The 20669-nt window shown below is 38.7% G+C and overlaps 2 protein-coding genes and 1 pseudogene across 3 annotated transcripts in view; all 3 read left to right on the top strand.

Moving 5' to 3' along the window:
• The first annotated feature begins 2106 nt into the window (after nt 1–2106).
• MED6 (mediator complex subunit 6) overlaps nt 2107–20669 on the top strand; it is a 48161-nt gene continuing 29598 nt past the window's right edge. Inside the window, exons 1-6 of one of the 2 annotated variants that reach the window (XM_061429284.1) lie at nt 2107–2228; nt 8730–8889; nt 9964–10055; nt 11625–11707; nt 12006–12114; nt 13519–13634. In XM_061429284.1, coding sequence (XP_061285268.1) covers nt 2207–2228; nt 8730–8889; nt 9964–10055; nt 11625–11707; nt 12006–12114; nt 13519–13634 — 582 coding nt within the window. In that variant the 5' untranslated portion in view covers nt 2107–2206. The remainder of the gene's footprint in view (nt 2229–8729; nt 8890–9963; nt 10056–11624; nt 11708–12005; nt 12115–13518; nt 13635–20669) is intronic. The other variant, XM_061429283.1, reaches the window with a different exon arrangement.
• On the top strand, nt 7079–7943 carry LOC133254909 (HIG1 domain family member 1A, mitochondrial). The gene has a single exon (XM_061429285.1). It carries the CDS (start codon nt 7164–7166, stop codon nt 7419–7421), a length of 258 nt encoding a protein of 85 aa, XP_061285269.1. The 5' UTR covers nt 7079–7163; the 3' UTR covers nt 7422–7943.
• On the top strand, nt 16771–19408 carry LOC133255469 (proteasome subunit alpha type-2-like; annotated as a pseudogene).

Here is a 20669-nt window from a genome sequence, read left to right as displayed (position 1 = left end):
CTCGGCTACCACTGCCTTTGTATGCCTGTAGACATCATTTGTTTGCCATAGTTTCCTAAACCAACTCCGTGTTCTTAGTCTTATAAATGCCTCCAACTCATGTTCTTTGGATAATCTTCAAATTGATAAAATGGAATCACAATTACACTTCTCCCACTGCCTACAAGATAAAGGCTGAGCTCCCAGGTCTGGCTTACTATGCTTACCATATGTTTTATTACCTAAGGATCTGTGTTCTGTTATTTTCTCCTAATAAAAGTACAAGAAAGCATAACAAACAAAACAGAAAGCTTGATGTTTCACAGTTCTGTTTATTGGATGTGATAACCCCTATTTTGGAATGCCTCCTCAACCAGGCCCCACCAGGCCTTCCTCCTTTGAAAACAAAACTCTGCTCTGTGTGTGTGCATACTTTTGTTGGGACACGTATACATACCATCTCAAGCATAAAATCCAAGTTCAAAAACTGGAGTTAAACAAAGCCATATATTTTTATGTCACTTAGAGTTAAAAGTTTTGAATTCCCAGTCTATAACATAGAAAATTCCAGTAAATTCATGGCCGTTCTGCCCCCCACCCCCTCCATACCCCCCACCCCTTACCACTGTTCTGTGCTTAAATTCTGGGGGAACCTTCACACTACCTAAATTCTGGAGAAGATACAGGCACTAACACTTCATCCCCATACAAAAGGGCTTCTTCAGATTTTGGGGTTCTCTTCTTGGGATCTGTGTCTTGCTTGCAAATATCCTCAACATTTTGCTTTTATGGAGACACACTGGAGCTTGCAAATCTTTCTAAGACTTCCTATAGCTCCCCCATTCCAGAACTGTCCCTCTAAGGCATCTTGCTATTTAGCCCAGATTACCCGGAATTTGGACACTAAGTCTTTACTCAGGGACCCAGGGTATTCCCTTTCTTGTTAATGTTTTGTGCTGGAAGCCTTGTCTTGTGAAAATTTTGTCTCAAAGGTATGTAATAGGTTTAGACTCTTAATGGGCTTAGTTACATAAATCTAATAGCTGTCAAATTCCTCCTGCTTAGTCCTGTCCGATCCCCACACTTGAGGTAGGGTGAAAAATAGAATGGTCAGTGGCCCCTAAGGGCTTCCCCGGTAGCTCAGATGGTAAAGAATCCACTTTCAATGCAGGAGATCCTGGTTTGATCCCTGGGTGGGAAAAATCCCCTAAAGAAGGGATAGGCTACCCACTACAATATCCTTGGGCTTCCCTGGTGGCTCAGACGGTAAAGAATCTGACTGCAATGTGGGAGACCTGGGTTCGATCCCCGGGTTGGGAAGATCCGGAAGAGGGCGTGGCAACCCACTCCAGTATTCTTGCCTGGAGAATCCCCATTGACAGAGGATCCTGGCAAGCTACAGTCCACGGGGTCGCAAAGAAACCAACACGACTGAGCGACTAACAACAGTACAGTGGCTCCTAAACTGAGCAGTTCACTGAATACGCCAGCAACAGTTTTTAAAATTAAAAATGTTACCACCCCCAATTCTGCACAATCAGAATTTGTCTTTTTAAAACGATCACAGATCAAGGTGGAATTTTCGAATCCCTCAGAGATGGGCGTTGGGCAGGCCTCTGCTCAGTCCCTTTTTTCTCAAAGTCTTCAAACTTTTAACCCGATAGCATCTCCTGCTTCTACCTCTCCTTTCTTTGAATCTGCTCTCTCTTTCCAGCATGGAGAAGGAAATGTCAACCCACTCCAGTACTCTTGCCTGGAAAATCCCACGGACGGAAGAACCTGGTAGGCTGGAGTCCATGGGGTCGCTAAGAGTCGAACACGACTGAGCGACTTCACCTTCACTTTTCACTTTCATGCATTGGACAAGGAAATGGAACCCCACTCCAGTACTCTTGCCTGGAGAATCCCAGGGACGGGGGAGCCTGGTGGGCTGCCGTCTATGGGGTCGCAGAGAGTCGGACACGACTGAAACGATCCAGCAGGAGCAGCAGCTCTTTCCAGCAAGGCTCTCCCATCCCCTCCTCCCCTCCCCACTCCGCCTCCTAGCCCCGCCCACTCGGTCTGAGTCCCGCCCTCTCCCCGTCGCCGCTCCACCCCCTCTTCTGTTCGCCTCGCCCTCTTTTGGTTCCTCCTCAACGTTCTTCCGCTCGCTCTGCAGCCTCTTTCGTCTCTGAGTTGTGACGTTCTCTCTGCGCCGGAAGAAGGGCCTGAGAACGCTTTCGGAGTTATGGCGGCGGTGGATATCCGAGGTAACCTGTGTTATCATCCTTTGTTTTCTGATTGTCTGGGGCCTGGTTTAGGGATTTATAGCTCTTGAGGGCAAAATTCTGGTTCCTTTATGATGTCTGCCAAGCTCTTGTGATTGTTTTTTTCTGAACGACTCGAAGGTCTAATCTGGCGGAAAACCGCCTAGATTTTCGCAGCTCTTCAGGAGTCTTAGAAACGTTAAAACGAAGGGGGTTGGAAGAAGCCCTGGGCTTTGAGCCCTGATAGCTGCGGTGTTGTTCTACATACATATCTCTCCGTCAGTATTGGCTGGGGCTCTCTATCCGGGTGAAGGAACGGCCTTTGGATAGAGAAGCGGGTGGGGTAATGAGCCGCCGACAGGGTTTGGTTCATCCTTGGAACTTGGCCTGGGGGCCGCCTTAATCCTGACGTTTGATATTCCTTTTTCTTTATTGACCAAATTGGAGTCTGGCACATGCATTGCAAATATATTGTCACTTATATATTGTAAAAATGTCTAGTGATCTTCAGCATTTCTGAATAATGCTTACTATATGTTTTTCTTTCATTATAAGTGAGAATATCAAGTACCTAATTTCATTACTCGCTTGTTGTCAGAGAGCTTTGTTAGGGCCATGTTAACACGCTCTCGCTTGCAATTGAATAAAAAATAAAAAGTCTATCAGACTTTAGTCTTCATAACTTTAGACTTCCCTGTGGCTCAGCTGGTAAAGAATCCACCTGCCAAGCGGGAGAACTGGTTCGATCCCTGGGTTGGGAAGATCCCCTGGAGAAGGGAAAGGCTACCCACCCACTCCATTATTCTGGCCGGGAGAATTCCATGGACTGTATAGTCCATGGGGTCGCAAAGAGTCGGACACGACTGAGCGACTTTCACTTTTTATTTAGATTTGTTAAGGCCATTGCAGAGACTCTTAAGGTAGGAATGTGTCTGGTGTGTCAGAACAGCAAGGATGCCAGTATGGCTGAAGCCGGGTGAGTGAGGAGGCCTGAAGTAGAGGAGGTCAGAGAGAATTGGTGATGTGGTCATATAGGAATTGTAGGCTGTTGTAAGGTCTTTGGCTTTTCCTCTGAGTAAAAACGGAGAACCACTGGAGGGTTCAGACCAAAGAGGATGAACATAATGTAACTTACTTTTTCTTATGATCACCTTGGCTGCTGAGAACAGTGTAGGAGAGCAATGGTGAAATTAGGGAGGCTAGTTAGAAGGCCATTTTTGTAATGAATGGGGATTTGGGGATAGCTCAGACTAGGGTGGTAACAGTGGAGATGGTAAGTAGTAGTTGGAGTCTGCTTGTTTTGGTAGTGTATTCTCTTTACTGGGCTGTGGTCTTAGGTAGTTTCTATGTGGGAGAGCTAAGGTATTCTATTTTACAGCCACACACCACCCAGTTAACTATTTTGTAAACGAACATCTTTGGATACTGGAGTATGTGTAAATTTATGACCAGTAGAGTAACTTACCTTTAGCCCTTAATCATGAATTAATAAACTTTTTCTAACTCTTACCAGTCAGATCCTGTGCTAGTTTTGATTAGTAACCCACAGCCCCAGTTTCTTAAAAAGTCATCATTTAATAGGAACACATTTGTATTTGTGGGTTATTAATAATTAGTAATTGAAGTATATAGAAACTGCTATGAGAACATAGAGAAAGAAACCATTATTTCTCCCTTGCAAACTGGAGAAAGACTTTGCAGAAATTAGTAACATTTGAAATGAGTTTAATCTAACTTGACCCTTTGAATTTTCTGGTAAACCTATACCCTTTTGAGAAAGAGGTTTCTATTTTTTCCAAAAAAGTGTATAAACTAGAAAAAAAAGAAAAAAGAGGCCCAAACTAGGCTAGCCTTGGTTAAGCCAGAAATAAGGTCAGTCATATTAATCTTAAATGAAATTGACTATCAGCACTACCACCATCATCATCAAATTGACACTGGATTTTTATAATGTTCTAAACCTTTTACATACATAATAATCCTTGTTTTATAGATGAGAAAAGTAAGGCATGGGGAGGTTAACTCGCCTGAAGTCCTATAGTTGTCACTGCTTTTTCCTTGTGCCATTCAGCTGTGTGATGGTGAATTGTGGGCAGTAAAGTAGGAATAGTGGAGCTAGATTGTGAAATGCCATGTTAAAGAATTTGGACCTTGTTCTTTTAGACTGTAGGTGCACTGCTGTTCTTTAAATAAGAAGTGACGTAATTAAATTTTGCATAGAATATCATGACGTATTATGCAGCTCTCACTCAAAAATGTACAAGTTGGGCTTCCCCGGTGGTCGAGTGGTTAATGATTTGCCTGCCAGTCCAGGGGATACAGGTTTGATCTCTGGTCTGGGAAAATTCCACATGCCATGGGGCAACTAACTAAGCCCATGGGCCACAGCTAGTGGGCTAGCGTGCTTTGCAACAAAGAAGCCACTGTAGTGAGAAGCCTATGCACCGCAGCAAACATAGCCCCTGCTCTAAAGCCCGCTCACAGCAACAGAGACCCAGCAGAGCCAAAAATAATAAAATCAATCTTTTTTTTTTTTTTAAACGTATAAGTGGCATTTTTAAGGCTGAATAGGATTGAGAGAAGATCTGGAGACAGGAAGCCCCTTAAGGAGGCTGCTGTCCAAGTGACACTTGGAAGATTAGATGTGATACTGGCAAAAGGAGTGGAGAAGAGGAAATGAATTTGATTAGACTACCTCTTCTACAGGACAGCACTTGTTGTTCTACTAGTGGTCTCAAAATCTGTGGTATCAGCCCTGACTTCTCTTAGAAATTCTCCTGACTCAGTATTTTGATTTTGAGGCCGCCAAGTGTAGAGGTGTGTGGGTTCTGGAGCTGAGCTGCCTGGTTTCAAATCTCAAGTCTACCATTTAGTGGTTCTGTGACCTTGACGAGTTAACCTTGCTGTATTTCAGGTTTTTCTTTTGTAAACTAATATTAATAATAGTACCAATCTTGAGTTATTGGGTAAAGTAGTTAGTGTCTGTACTGTTAGTGTTCAAAAGTGGAAAATACTGTTCTCTGTATTTATTTCCAGGTCATACTCACCTTACTTTTTATCTTTGACTAGTTTACTAAATGAGGAAAATATGACATAAAATTGCTGATCAAGAAACAGCCAGGTGAAGAAAATTGTAGAGAGAATTAACTGAACAGTCACTTGGATCAGATGACATTTGTAATTTTTCCTAATTCTGAGAGTCTGATTCCATATGTAAACTCAGTGTATTCAAGCTGAATTCATTACACCTTCATAAATCATTTACTGGTTCCTAAGCTCGCTGACCGGAGAAGGCAATAGCACCCCACTCCACTACTCTTGCCTGGAAAATCCCGTGGACCGAGGAGCCTGGTGGGCTGCAGTCCATGGGGTTGCTAAGAGTCGGACATGACTGAGAGACTTCACTTTCACTTTTCACTTTCATGCATTGAAGAAGGAAATGGCAACCCACTCCAGTGTGCTTGCCTGGAGAATCCCAGGGAAGCCTGGTGGGCTGCCCTCTATGGGGTCGCACAGAGTCGAACACGACTGAAGCGGCTTCGAAGCAGCAGCAGCAGCAAGCTCGCTGACTTTATAATTGGTCATTCAGAAAATTGTCTATTTTCCCTCCTAGAAATGTTTCTTTTGTTTTTATCTTGCTGTATATTGCCATTGCCTTCCACTAGGTCCTCATCGCCTCATGCCCATATCTATTAACACTCCATAATTGTGGATAGGAAGAATCTATAATTATACATTTATTTGCTTCTGCAGATTATTTTTCTGCCTATGCTGAAATGATCTGTGATACTATAATGGTTTGTGATAACTTATAACACCATATAGACATAGTTACTATGTAAAGGAGAAACCAACCTCAAATTGTTCTTCTGCAAATGCTTTTATATAATTGTACCTAAGTAAATAAAAAAGAAAAGTGTGAGAAAGTTTAAGGAAAACAACTTTAGTAACTGTAGTGTTTAAAGCTGAAAATAATGATTATCTTTAGTTGTTTTTCATTGGAAAACCTTTCTTTTTCTGAAAATGTTTTTTCCTGGCCTGTTAAATATTTGTTTATGGCATGGTCCATTTATGATGGGCTATCTCAGTGATTTCTACTGATTATTTGGTCATTAACATGCTTCATCTATTCTTCCTTTACTTTATAATGTACACAGCATGTTTTACCTTTGTGTAATTGCTTTTTCAATTTGATTGATTTTCCTCTAAATTGCTTGTCACCTTGAATTAGGTCTGATTTCTTTATAGATGCCAGAAATACAGTTTAGAAGAGATTGAAGTTTTCAGTTCTACCTCCTTCAACCAGTATTATATAGGCAGTTTGACATCCATGACTTAACACCTAGTGGGACTTGGTACTGTCGGTGTTAGGAAACATTGTAGCTGTTAACCAGTAAAAGCTCAGTTAAAGCTGTCTAGCCCTACTTTCCATGTCTGTCTTTTTCTTTTTCCATTTTGAAAAATTGAAGGTTTAATTCTTTAAAATATGACATTGTATGGCTGTAATTAAGGGCATTCAACTTTTCATTTGCCCCCTTTACATCATTATTATCTCATCTATAATAATAGCTTCCTAACTTATTTCTGTCTCTTTAACTGGAAGATCTCAGACTAGTGACAGTGGATGTGTTTTCTTTGACATGAGTATTGTTTGAAAATTTTTGAATTAGTTGCCAGCATTATAAAAACTCAGGATTTCCAATAAAGACTTCTCTAGATTTCAAGTCTTAAAATTTCTTCACCTAAACCTTTAATCATGTATTTTTATATTTCCCTACCTTTGTATTTACATTCTCTCTGCTTGGAATTGGCTTTGCTTCTCTTTTCTCCATGGTGAGCCTCTATCTATTCTTTAACATATCGTGTTAAAACTCACCTGCTGAGAATACGGTAGGAACCTGAAACGTCTTGAAGTTGTCTGAAGAGTCTTCAATCACTATGTCAAGCGACACAGATATTTCTCTTTCTTCATATGATGAAGATCAGGGATCTAAACTTATCCGAAAAGCTAGAGAGGCACCATTTGTCCCCATTGGAATGGCAGGTTTTGCAGCAATTGTTGCATATGGATTATATAGATTGAAGAGCAGGGGACATACTAAAATGTCTGTTCACCTGATCCACATGCGTGTGGCAGCCCAAGGCTTTGTTGTGGGAGCAATGACTCTTAGTATGGGCTATTCCCTGTATCAATAATTCTGGGGGAAACCTAAACCTTAGAAGAGGAGATGCTGTCTTGGTCGTCTTGGTGGTGCTTGCTTTAGTTAGACATCTCATATTGAGGTTATATGTTTATGCTGAAAATAAATTGTTTGGGTCAGACAAGAACATGGTAATTTGAAAATTGGCTTCCTTTCTTGCAGGCTTGATTTGCCTGGTGACCAAGTTACTGGTGACTAGTTCACTGGCTAGGTCATTCAGGGGAGTCAGACCAGCACAAAAGAAACATGTCACTTTTAAATACACTTGATAGTGGTACCTGTCCACCTTCTTAAACTCTTCTGTTGAAATTAGTTCTAAAGAAGACAACATGCCAATCCTGAAAATGCTCCCAGTTGCTGCAGAATATCGTATGCTTTTGATGTAGTGTAGGAATCCTGTTTACCCCAGTTAATGTAACTTTCTGACGGCCTTGTGGACTGAGTACTGTTTTAAGGGCTGGTTGGCTCTTGAGGAACCCTTTCAGAACAGTGCATGGAATACAACATTATAAACCTCCCTGCAAGTCTGTGTGTGTTTTTAAACCAAAACTAAAAAGCTGGTAACAAAGCCACTTTGAAGTAGTATTTATTTTAGAATCATAAACATGAGAGTAACTTAACTTGTGGATCCCTTTTAGCTCTTTAGTAAATTGCAGAATTATATTTTGCTGCTGTTATATTAGAATAATTTTAAATTATTTTGAAACATGTATTTTAAGTGCTAATGCAAAGGTAAATGAAAAACACTTTTTAAATGTGTGCAGTATGTTTATTTTCTCCAAAAGTATCATCAACTAAATAAAATCCCTACAATGGAAGTCATTGATGAGCAAGCTGGTTTGGTCAGACATTATACAAACTTTGGTATATCACAGAATGCTTTGTTGTACTTGTGAATTCTCGTCTAACCTGAATTTACATTCCATGGTGATAACATGGTAAATGTAGTGTTATTAAAGTAAATGAACACACACACACACACACACAAAACTCACCTGCTAAAACCCACCTTCTCCTCACCCCAGGAAAAGTCATTTCTCTTCCTCAGGTGAGGTATTCTGCTCACTCCACTGTGCTCCCATAATATATTTATTCACATCTTTATTATAGTTCTTAATGTTGTGTTATCATTGTTTTCTTGCATACTTATCACTTCTGTTAGACTGTGAGGGTATATAGTTTAGGATCCATGACATTCTTATATTCATAGTGCCTCCTATGTTATATGCATAATAAATGTTTGTTGGATTGGATTTTTTTCTCTTTTCTCATCCTTTATCATTTTGTTTCTTTTTTTTTAAAGATAATCTGCTGGGAATCTCTTGGGTTGACAGTTCCTGGATCCCTATTTTGAACAGTGGAAGTGTCCTGGATTATTTTTCAGAAAGAAGTAATCCTTTTTATGACAGGACATGTAATAACGAAGTGGTCAAAATGCAGAGGCTAACTTTAGAGCACTTAAAGTAAGTTATTAGTAAGAAGGTAGCATCTTTGCCAGCTACAGATTTTGTAATGAATATTTCTTTCCAGCTGTGGATCATGAAGTACAGAGTAGAAGTTTTGGAAGAACCGGAGTTTTGTTTGTACAAGTTTGACATGCAAAAGAATTATTAGTAGTCACTTGTAACCTAGGAAGTCTTTTCTTTATAACTTCCTATATTATAGTCCATTTAAAATGCAGTATGAAGTTTAGATGTAGATGTCATTGATTTTAACAATGCAGCTCTGTTGTCCTTAACCAGGTAACTGTATTTATTATCTCCTCTACATCTAATTTAATGTCTTAATCCATAGTGCCGTTTATAGAACATTTTTTTTTGTATGACAAGTAAAATTTTAGCCATACAAATACAAAGCAAGATTCTTCAGACTTCAGATACTAAATAGTTAAGAATTTATTACTGATACAAAAGTTTCTGAAACAACTGGGTAATAGAGTTTTTCATCTGTCAGCTAAACATGGGGAGCGTGGATTCCAGGTAATTAAATTTCTTGTATTTTAAATAGCTTTCGTTGTGAGGTAAATATGTACATTTACTGAAGCATCTTGATGTTGCTTTTAAATATAGTATGTCAGAAGAAAATTTGTTGGAGGTGAGGATAAGGTTTGATGTTTTCTGGTTGGGTAGAATATATAGTAGAGATATATAATTAGGACAGATACAGTGTTCATGTATATTTTAATATTTTATATATATTTGTAGATCTCTTTGGTCAAGATGCATCGTGGGTATTTTAGTTGCCTTTTTTGAAATGTAAGTTCAGTGTACTTTCATGACTGAAAATACTCTTAACACAAGTTCATCATGAATTTTTATAGAGAAATTTTATTGTTGTTTAAAAACCAAATCTTACTTTATCTGTGCTCCACCTACCTGGGAAAAACAGCCAGTTTTATTGAACAGCCAGTTTTTAATATCACACATAGGCAGTTTTATCCTGTTTACAATGTTGCTCTGCTTTTATATAATTGAATGTTCTGCAGAATTGTTTGTAGGGCATTCATAGATCTCTGAATTTTTGTCTCCTGTTTTCAGTCAGATGGTTGGAGTGGAATACATCCTTTTACACGCTCAAGAGCCCATTCTTTTTATCATTCGGAAGCAACAGCGGCAGTCCCCTACTCAAGGTAAAATGTGTAAACTTCAGGTATTATTTTCTTCTTAAAATACCATGATATATTGACTCCTGAGCTGTATGTTCTTATGTTTTTGGATTGGGTTCTGTTTTAGGGATCTATAGGAATCCATGTGTAGGCTTCCCATGCTTTCCCTTCTGTGAGGGGCCACACCAAGTCCACCCTCCCTCCAGTAGTGAAATGCACCCCCACATGCATAAGATGTCTGCTCAGGGAAGACCCTTAGAGACTCTTAAGTCCAGAATTTTTATTGAGGGCTGATCATGTAGATATCCTCTACATCCTCTACATGCCTGTCAAAATTCTAGTCTCTCAGAAGGAAATCATGTTTAATTCCTGGTAGATGCAGTTGCACCAGATTCATAAAAGATCAGTTGAAAACCGTCATCGACACATTGAACCAAAAGTCTTCTTTGGGTTGCTGCTGCTGCTGCTGCTAAGTCGATTCAGTCGTGTCCGACTCTGTGCGACCCCATAGACGGCAGCACACCAGGCTCCCCCGTCCCTGGGATTCTCCAGGCAAGAACACTGGAGTGGGTTGCCATTTCCTTCTCCAATGCATGAAAGTGAAAGTGAAGTCGCTCAGTCGTGTCCGACTCTTACCGACCCCATGGACTGCGGCCCACCAGGCTCCTCCGTCCATGGGATTTTCCAGGCAAGAGTGCTGGAGTGGGGTGCCATTGCCTTCTCCGATCTTTGGGTTATGTTACCAAATAAAAAGTTGCTTTAGAAATCGTATGGAGAGTATAGAATTCAGACTTGATTTTGAATCAAAGAGCTAGTCACTCATTCCAGAGATGATCAGCTACATCTCCTAAATCACATATTCTCTTCAAGACCTTTGGGAACAACCTTCACCCTGGTGTTGATTCCAGAGAATGACTTTGCTAATGAAGTTGTGGTTCCAGAGTCAAGAATCCAAACTAACTTTCAAAATCAAAGATCAGAGTCCCTCCCCAGGGACACAGTTTCCATGATAGAAGGATTCCAGGTACAGAAGTGACCCATGATGACACCAGCCTCACTCGCAGCTGTTTTATTCCTTAGAACCTTGGACTGGAGCACAGAACCAAGTTGAGTGCGTCTGATACCTTCATCCTCGTGCTCTAAGGTCTTATTCCCCAAAGTGTGGTTGACTGACAGCAGCATTGGATCACTTAGGAATTTGTTAGCAATGCATTGTCGTTACTACTCAGAGTCTAATTTTAACAAGATACTCAGATGATTCAGATGATCAGTAAGTTTAAGAAGCACTGCTCCTAGAGCAAAAGTTAGCACACTTCTGTGATGGTCCACATCACAAAGACTAAGTATTTAGGCTTTGTGGGCCTCATGGTCTCTGAGACTACTCCACTAGTGCTGTAGCAGCCTTAGATAATGATGCAAATGAAGGGGTGTGGTGATTTTTCTATATAACTTTATTTACAAAAACAGGAATTGGCAAATCCCACCTTAAGCTTTAAAATGGGAAAACGTCAAACTTTAGTTCTTAAGGAAGTGTATTTAGCAGTTTGTGTGCATAGCTGTATTAATAAACGTTTGTTTCTCCCACTGCTTTAGTTATCCCACTGGCTGATTACTATATTATTGCTGGAGTGATCTATCAGGCACCAGACTTGGGGTCAGTTATAAACTCTAGAGTGGTAAGTGTCTTTACATTCTTTAAACATTCCAGAAAACTTCTGGCTGAACTACCTTCTTCCAAGAATTAAACAGGAACTCCTCTCCCTTGGAATAAAGTGTTGACCATTAGAATGTCTTAAGCATTGCTTCCTGTGGGCCAGCTCCATGTTCAAAGTATATACCACAGCCCCAGATACATAGTGATTCAGGTTCTGAAAAACAGAAGAATTACTGTCTTTGCACATGTAATACTGTGTAGTTACTTTGTAAATTATGGATGACTGATGAAAAGTTCAAAATTGGTTTTCCCTTTATCAGCTTACTGCAGTGCATGGCATTCAGTCAGCTTTTGATGAAGCTATGTCATACTGTCGATATCACCCTTCCAAAGGGTATTGGTGGCACTTCAAAGATCACGAAGAGCAAGGTAGGTGGGACACCTGGACCCTCCTAAAACACTTTTTGTTACTCGGAGGATGAAGCTGTTTTTCTTTCGAAAAATGGCTATCAGTGATTTCTTGGTGTGTTTTACCTCTAATAGGAAAATTTCATAGGATGATAACATTGTCAGAGCTAGGTTTCTTGCAACTAGATGTGGTAGTCATAGCATTCCCATAGCAACAGCAGGTATAAATTTTAATCTCTTTGGTAAGTGACGTCATTGATAAGTTGATTCAAGGTTTTAAAATATTTAGAAAACATACGGGAAATCATGATGAGGAAAGAGTAATGATGATATTTCCTTCTTTCTTAACTCTTGAGTCATCTTGAAGCCTGCAACCTAAATCTGAGTCTTTGAACTAGGGGAGATGCTCTTAAAGCCATATCTCCATTACCAGTCTGTTTCTGATTTTTCCATATGACCACTTGTTGTGATGCCAGCTGTCTAGTTTCCATAGCTGCTAATCCACTACTTGTTCTGTACCATATTTTGCCAATAAAAATACTTCTAGAAACATATCTACAGCAGTATACCTATATTCTGCATTTCTCTTTAGAGAAATAGCAACTTAGGATGAATTACTATGGAAAAGGTAGCCTTGAAATAAAATTCAGACCCGTGGAATAAAGGGTCTTTGAGATGTGGTTGTATTTATTCTTGATAGTAGGTGCTGGCGACAACATTTGACTTAGGAAAGTTTGCATGAGTTGAATAAACTTCTCCCAAGAGCTCTTTCCCCTAATGAAGTATTTGAAGTAAAACTTAACTGGAACGCTTCCTTTAGAAACAACCCACCAGCATATTCCCCTCCCAGGGAAACGCCCACATGTGATTAATTTCAGAATTTCTCTTGTAAGTTCTTTTCTCTCTTCATGATGTTTTGTTGTCTGGTTTGTCCTGATTTTTAGTGGATTATAGTCTTCATAATTGAGTATGGTAACTTAAGTTTATGAAAATTACATTTTCCATTTGTGCCTATTAGGTTTTGTGGGAAAAACAAATTTAATACACTTAAAGTAAACATAAGATAGTTTCAGACATAATCAGAATGTGTTAGATAATTATGGAAAATGTAGCCTTAAAGTTTTTCATAATTATTTATTTCATAATTATTATGAAAACATAAGAACAGTGTCTATCCATGCTAAAACTGAAATATCTTTAAAAGATATGTCAGCTTTTTAAATGTTAGAATTTTAACCTCATTTCAGAGAGGGAGTTTGAATGCTTCTGTCCTTATGCTATGTTTAATGTATTTGGGGGGATTGCCTTTGGAATAGCAGCCATTAAAAAAAATGAAATTTGAATATATTTGTGGCAGACAAAGATTTGTGAAATATAAGGCACCAAAGTAATTAGTGTTTTGATTTGGACTTCATATTTTAATAGATAAAGTCAAACCTAAAGTCAAAAGGAAAGAAGAACCAAGTTCTATTTTCCAGAGACAGCGTGTGGATGCTTTGCTCCTAGATCTTAGACAAAAATTTCCACCCAAATTTGTGCAGGTAATGAGAATACATGTGGTTAATTTTGATTCAACACTTTTTCCTGACATTTTAATTTTTAAGTAAAAACTGTTTCGGATGTGATCTAAACATAAAAACTCTGAATTGAAAGTTTTTCAAGGACTTAATGGAAAAAACGGGTAAAGGGAATCTAATTAATACTATTCTGTGCTCTGAAGTTTAATTCCTTATGGAATCCTCACAGATTGTGAGGCCTGCTTATAGATAATATATTCAGAAGGTTGCTGAAAGTGTTGGTAACAAAACTAGAATTTGGAACTCATGCTGTCATGCTGTATGCTACCTTCTAGCCTGAATATAGTGGATATTTAAGTCATTAAATGATAGAATAGTTTAAACTTTTGTAACACAATAGCACATTTGATGTGGAGGGTTTTGCATAACAAATGGAGGAGGCAGGAGTAAAAATAAATAGGCTTATGTCGTACTGGTGTTGAAATTAAAATGAATTTTATTATGTTATTTTGGGTATTCCAACAGCAATAGCAGGTCTACTGAATGAGCTTTGGCAGAGAAGTAGGTGTGAAATGGAATATGTGAACATGTTATTCTCATGATTTGTCTCAGCTCTTATTTGTCTTTACAGGATTGTATACACACAAGGTCATAGATGGGGTTCCCTCATAGCTTGGTTGGTAAAGAATTGGCTTGCAATGCAGGAGACCTAGGTTCAATCCCAGGTCAGGAAGATCCCCTGGTGAAGGAAATGGCAACCCACTCCAGTATTCTTGCCTGGAGAATCCCATGGACAGAGGAGCCTGGTGGGCTACAGTCCATGGGGTCGCAAGAGTTGGATACAACTTAGATACTTAGACTTAAGGTCATAGATACTGTTTTTCTTGTTGAGGGCCTGTTTAAGAGATTTTCAAGGGTAGTTTCTGATTGAGAGTTTTCACACCCTGAGATGATTTTAGAACAGACCTCCCGTTCCCCCTTCTTTGACTCTACTGGATGAAATGTGCTGTTGGAATGGTGATATGGTACTGAAGGCAGCAGAGGCCCAGTTGGAGTTCAGAAAAGTCAGTCTAGAGAAATCTCATGAATTGGACTTGAAGATGAAACAATGTGTGTTGAATAAATAAATCAGTGAATTACAGCTGTATGTAAGATACTGAGTCGTGACTACAGAGTGTAAGAGATTAGGTGTGGCTGACCATTCATTCTCTGAGTACATAGTATATACTAGGAATGGTGGAGGCAGAACCTCTAGACCTACACAGTACAGTAGACCCTCAGCACATGTGGCTGTTGTGCATTTGAAACACGCCTAGTCCATAGTGAGTTGTGATATGTGTGGAAGACATACTGGGTTCAAGGACTTAGTACATAAAAGTATGTATAAAATATCTAGTTTAAAAATATTGGTTATATGTCTAGAATACTATTTGAAATACATTTGGTTAAAAATATTAAAGTTCATCTGTTTCTGAAAATGTGACTACTAGAACATTTAAAATGACATATATAGTTGCATTTGTGGCTCACATTTTTTTTTGGGGGGGGGGCAGTGCTGATTTAGAAAAGGGAAATGGAAAATGCAAAACAAAAAACATGAAAAATTATTGATGAAAATATACTCAGAAACCAAGAAAATCCCTTGTTTGTTCTTTTGCTAATTTCCTGAGGTGGAAAGTTATATTTTTCAAGATATTTCCTTCTTTTTAATGAAGGGTTTTATCACTGTAAACTTTCCTCATAGTACTTCTTTTGCTGTCCTGTAAATTCTGATATGTTATGTTTTCAATTTCCTTTCTCTCCATATAATTTCTGATTCTCCTTTTTTATTCCTTCTTTGGCCTATTGGTTGTTCAGGAGTGTGTTGTTTAACTTCTACTGATAGAGACTAGAAAAATAATAGAAAAGAATCAATGGTACACCAGAAACTAACACAACATTTTAAATCAACTATACTTCAATTTAAAAAACAAGCAAACAACAACAAGGCAAAGGAACTAAGAGCTGGTGTTTTCAAAAGATAAAATTGACTAAATTTTAGCTAGACTAACAAAAAAGACTCAAGTAAAATTTGAGACATTACTGCTGAAGCCATGGAAATAAAATGATCTTAAGAGACTACTGTAAACAGTTTATATGCCAAGAAATTGGTTAACCTATAAGAAATTCCTTGATACATGACCTGCCAAAGACTGACTCATTAAGAAATAGACAATCCGAACAGACCAATAATGAGTAAGGAGAACTGAATCAGTAATCTTAAACCTCCCAACAAAGAAAAGTCCAGGAAGAGATGACTTCATGGGTGAATTCTGCCAAACATTTAAAGAGAATTAACACCATTCTCAGACTCTTCAAAAAAACTGAAGAGAAGGAAACATTTCCAGATTCATTTTATGAGGCCAGCATTGCTCTGATACCAAAGACACAGACACTACAAGACAAGAAAACTGCAGACCAATACTCCTAGTAAAAATACGTGCAAAAATTCTCAATGAAATACTAGCAAATTAAATACAGTAGCCCATTAAGAGGATCATATATCATGATCAAGTAGGATTTATCCCTGGGATGCAGAGATGGTTCAACAAACCAAAATCAATCATTATAAAACACTACATTATCAGGATGAAGAATAAAAATCCCATAATCATCTCAGTAGATGCAGAAGAAGCTTTTGGGAAAATTCAATATCCTGTTACGGTAAAAACAAAGGTATGAAAGGAACATACCTCAACATAATAAAAGCCATTTGTAACAGACCTACAGCTATCATATTCAGTTGGGAAGAACAAAGCGTTTTCTCTTAGGATGAAAAACAAGACAAAGATTACATTCTCCATACTTCTATGCAACACAGTATTAGAAGGCCTAGCTAGAGAAATAGCCAACAAAAAAATAAAGGGATTCAGATAGGAGAGGAGTAAAATTGTTTGCTTGCATAGCAAACCCTAATGGCTCCATTAAAAAACTGTTAGAACCAATACATGAATTCAGTGAAGTTTCAGGGTATAAAATCAATACCCAAAAATCAGTTGCATGTCTGTATTCTAACAACAAACTATCAGTAAAAGTAGCAAGAAAATTCCATTTAAAATAGCATCAAAAAACAGGGATAAACTTTTTATTATCAGCTTTATTGAGATATAACTGGTGTACAATGTTGTGTAAGTTTAACATGTACAACTTGTGGATTTGATACACTTATATATTGCAAAATGATTACTACCATAGCATTAGCTAATACCTCTGTTATGTCACATAATTACTATTTCTTTTTTATGGTGAGTTCATTTAAGTTTTACTCTCTTGTTCAGTCACTCAGTCATGTCTGACTCTTTGCAACCCCATGGACTACAGCACTCCAGGCTTCCCTGTCTTTTACTGTCTCCTGGAGTTTGTTCAAACTCTTGTCCATTGAATCAGTGATGCCATCCAACCGTCTCATCCTCTGTTGTCCCCTTCTTTTCCTGCCTTCAGTCTTTTGCTGCATCAGGGTCTTTTCCAGTGAGTCGGCTCTTCACATCAGGTGGCCAAAGTTTTGGAGCTTCAGCTTCAGCATCGTCCTTCTAATGAATGTTCAGAGTTGATTTCCTTTAGGATTGACTGGTTTGATCTCCTTACTCTTAGCAACTTTCAAATATATACTACAGTAATACTAGCAGTAATCACCAAGTTGCACATTAGATTCCCAGAATTTACTTCATCTTTTACCTTTGACCAGCATCTCCCCATTTCCCCCACTCCCTCAACCACTGGTGGGAACCACTCTTCTCTCTATGAGTTTGAATATTTTAGATTCCACATATAAATGATACCATATTTGGCTTTGTCTGTCTGACTTATTCAACACTTAGTATAATACTCTTTCAGTTCATCCATTTTTTCACAAATGGGAGGATATCCTTTCTCATGGCTGAATAATATTCCAGTGTGTGTGTGTATCGCATAAGTCTCTCACACACATACACATACACATCACATCTTTATCCTTTCTGTTGACAGATGTATAGGTTGTTTTCTATATCTTAACTTTTGTGAATAGTGCTTCAGTGAACGTGGGAATGCAGGTGACTGTTCAAGATCTTGTATTCACTCCATTTGAATATATACACAGAAATGGGATTGCTGGGTCATATGGTAGTTCTGTTATTAATTTTTAGGGGAACCTCCATACAGTTTTCTATAGTGGCTACACTAGATTTCCATCACTAGTGCACAAGTGTTCCTCCCGTCCTTTTTTTTTTTTTTAACATTCTCACCAGTTGTCTTTTTTTTTTTTTTTAATTGGAGTGTAATTGCTTTACAGTGCTGTGTTGGATGATTAGTGATGTTGAGCACCTCTCATGTATCTGTTGGCCATCTGTGTATCTTTTTTGGAAAAATACCTATTCAGGTCCTCTGCCCAGTTTTTAACTGAAGTGTTTGTTTTATGCTGTTAACTTGTATAAGTTGTCTATATATTTTGGATGTTAACTTCTTACCAGATATGAGATTTGCACTTATTTCCTTCCATTTTGTAGATTGCCTGTTCATTTTGTTGATGATTTACTTTGCTGTGCAGAAGCTCTTTGGTTTGATGTATATAGTCCCACTTGTTTATGTTTGCTTTTGGTGTCATACCCAAAAAGTCATCACCAGGACTGATGTCAGGGAACTTACTGTCTGTTCTTTTGGGAGTTTTATGATTTCAGGTCTTACATTCAAGTCTTTAATCCATTTGAGTTACTTATTGTGTGTGGTGTAAATTGACCATATAAACATGGGTTTATTTCTGGGCTCTGTTTTGTTCCCTTGCTCTGTGTCTGTTTTTATTCCAGTACCATACTGTTTTGGTTTCTGTGGCTTTGTAATATAGTTTGAAATCTGAGTTATGTGTACTCCCACATTTATAATTATTGTGAATATTTTAGCATTATTCACAATAGCCAAAATCTGGAAGCAGCCATAATGTCCATCAACAGATGAATGGATAAAGAAACTGGGATAAGGTCTTCGGGTAAAGGTGGCAGAGCGTGGTTACAGCTTTTTGCTGACTACATTCAGCCCGTCTGGTAAACTTGTCCAAATAGAATATGCTTTGGCTGCTGTAGCTGGAGGAGCTCCTTCAGTGGGAATTAAAGCTGCAAGTGGCATGGTCTTGGCAACTGAGAAGAAACAGAAATCCATTCTGTATGATGAGCGAAGTGTCCACAAAGTGGAACCAGTCACCAAGCATATAGGTTTGGTGTATAGTGGCATGGGCCCAGATTACAGGGTACTTGTGCACAGAGCTTGAAAACTAGCTCAACAGTGCTGTCTCGTTTACCAAGAGCCCATTCCCAGAGCTCAGCTGGTCCAGGGAGTAGCTTCCACGATGGAATACACCCAGTCAGATGGTGTTCGCCCATTTGGAGTTTCTTTACTTATCTGTAGTTGGAATGAAGGATGGCCATATTTATTTCAGTCAGATCCATCTGGAGCTTACTTTGTCTGGAAAGCCACAGCAATGGGAAAGAACTATGTGAATGGGAAAACTTTCCTTGAGAAAAGATATAATGAAGATCTGGAACTTGAAGATGCCATTCATACAGTCATATTAACCCTAAAGGAAAGCTTTGAAGGGCATATGACAGAAGATAATATAGAAGTTGGAATCTGCAATGAAGCTGGATTTAGGAGGCTTTCCCCAACTGAAGTTAAGGATTATTTGGCTGCCATTGCATAATAATGCAAATAATTAAGTGACTGAAAATCCAGAATTTCAGATAACTTCTCTACTTAAACATGTTTAAAGTATGTTTTGTTTTGTAGACTTTTTGCATACTTATTTCTACATGGTTTGATGGACTGATGTTTTTAAAATGAGACTTATACACCATAATAAACTCTTAAATTAACTTCCAAAAAAGAAACTGTGGGATAGACATACAGTTAAATATTATTCAGTCTTAGAAAAAAAAGGAAATTGTACTATTTGTGGTATCATGGATGAACCCGGGAGATAATTGTGCTAAGTGAGATAAGTCAGTCACCTAAGGATGAATACTGTATGATTTCACTTATATGAGGTATCCAGAATATTCAGTAGTCAGACTTACAGGTGCAGAAACATTATAGTGATTGCCAGAGGATGAAGGAAGAGGAAAATAAGGAGTTGTAAAAAGGATGTAGTTACAGCTCTATGAATATGAATAAGTTGTAGAGATAGGCTGTGTAGCATACTGCTTATAGTTGACATTACAGTGTTGTGCATTTAAAAACTTGCTAGGAGGGTGGATCTCATGTTGAGTGTTCTTAGCGTGCATGCACACAAACACACAGAACTCCAAACTAAAGCAGCAAGAGGAATCTTGGAGGTGATGGATATGTTTATTACCTTGATTGTGATGATGGTATCACAGGTATATGTGTATGTCCAGACTCACCAAGTTGTGTATATCAAATATGTGCCATGTTTTTGCATATCAGTTATACTGTAGTGTACTTGTAAAAAAAAAAAAAAAAAAAGAACCAGAAAATACTCTGAAGTTTGATTACTTTTATATGTTTTATGAAGGGAAGAGTGGTGAAATATGAGACTTAAAAATTGGATTAAAGTCATATTTAGGAGAACTTTATATGCTCCATAAAGGAGTTTATTGTTAACTCTATAGTCCAGTATTCAGTCACTATTTTAAACCCATAACCCAAGAGTCATACAGGATATACTCTTTTGTTTCAACAGTGAAAATGCATCAACGTGTTTGTGATGTTTCTGCCCTAGGAAGTCTGTTAGAGACTTGGTGCCCAGGTTTTGGGAGGTTTTTCAGGTGCCCTTTACCTAACACATGTAGGCTTCTCGGGTGGCACTAGTGGTAAAGAACCTGCCTGGCGAATGCATGAGACATGAGATGTGGGTTCAGTCCCTGGGTTGGGAAGATCCCCTGGAGAAGGGCCTGGCAACCCACTCCAGTATTCATACCTGGAGGATCCCATGGGCAGAGGAGCCTGGCAGACTATAGTTCATAGAGTTGCACAGAGTTGGACACAACTGAAGGGACTTAGCACCCCCGCGCCTAGCACATACCAAAATTCCAC

Source organism: Bos javanicus, chromosome 10 (genome assembly GCF_032452875.1).
Source record: "Bos javanicus breed banteng chromosome 10, ARS-OSU_banteng_1.0, whole genome shotgun sequence".
In the NCBI taxonomy this organism is placed as follows: Eukaryota; Metazoa; Chordata; class Mammalia; order Artiodactyla; family Bovidae; genus Bos; species Bos javanicus.
This window is presented reverse-complemented; position numbering and strand designations above follow the sequence as displayed.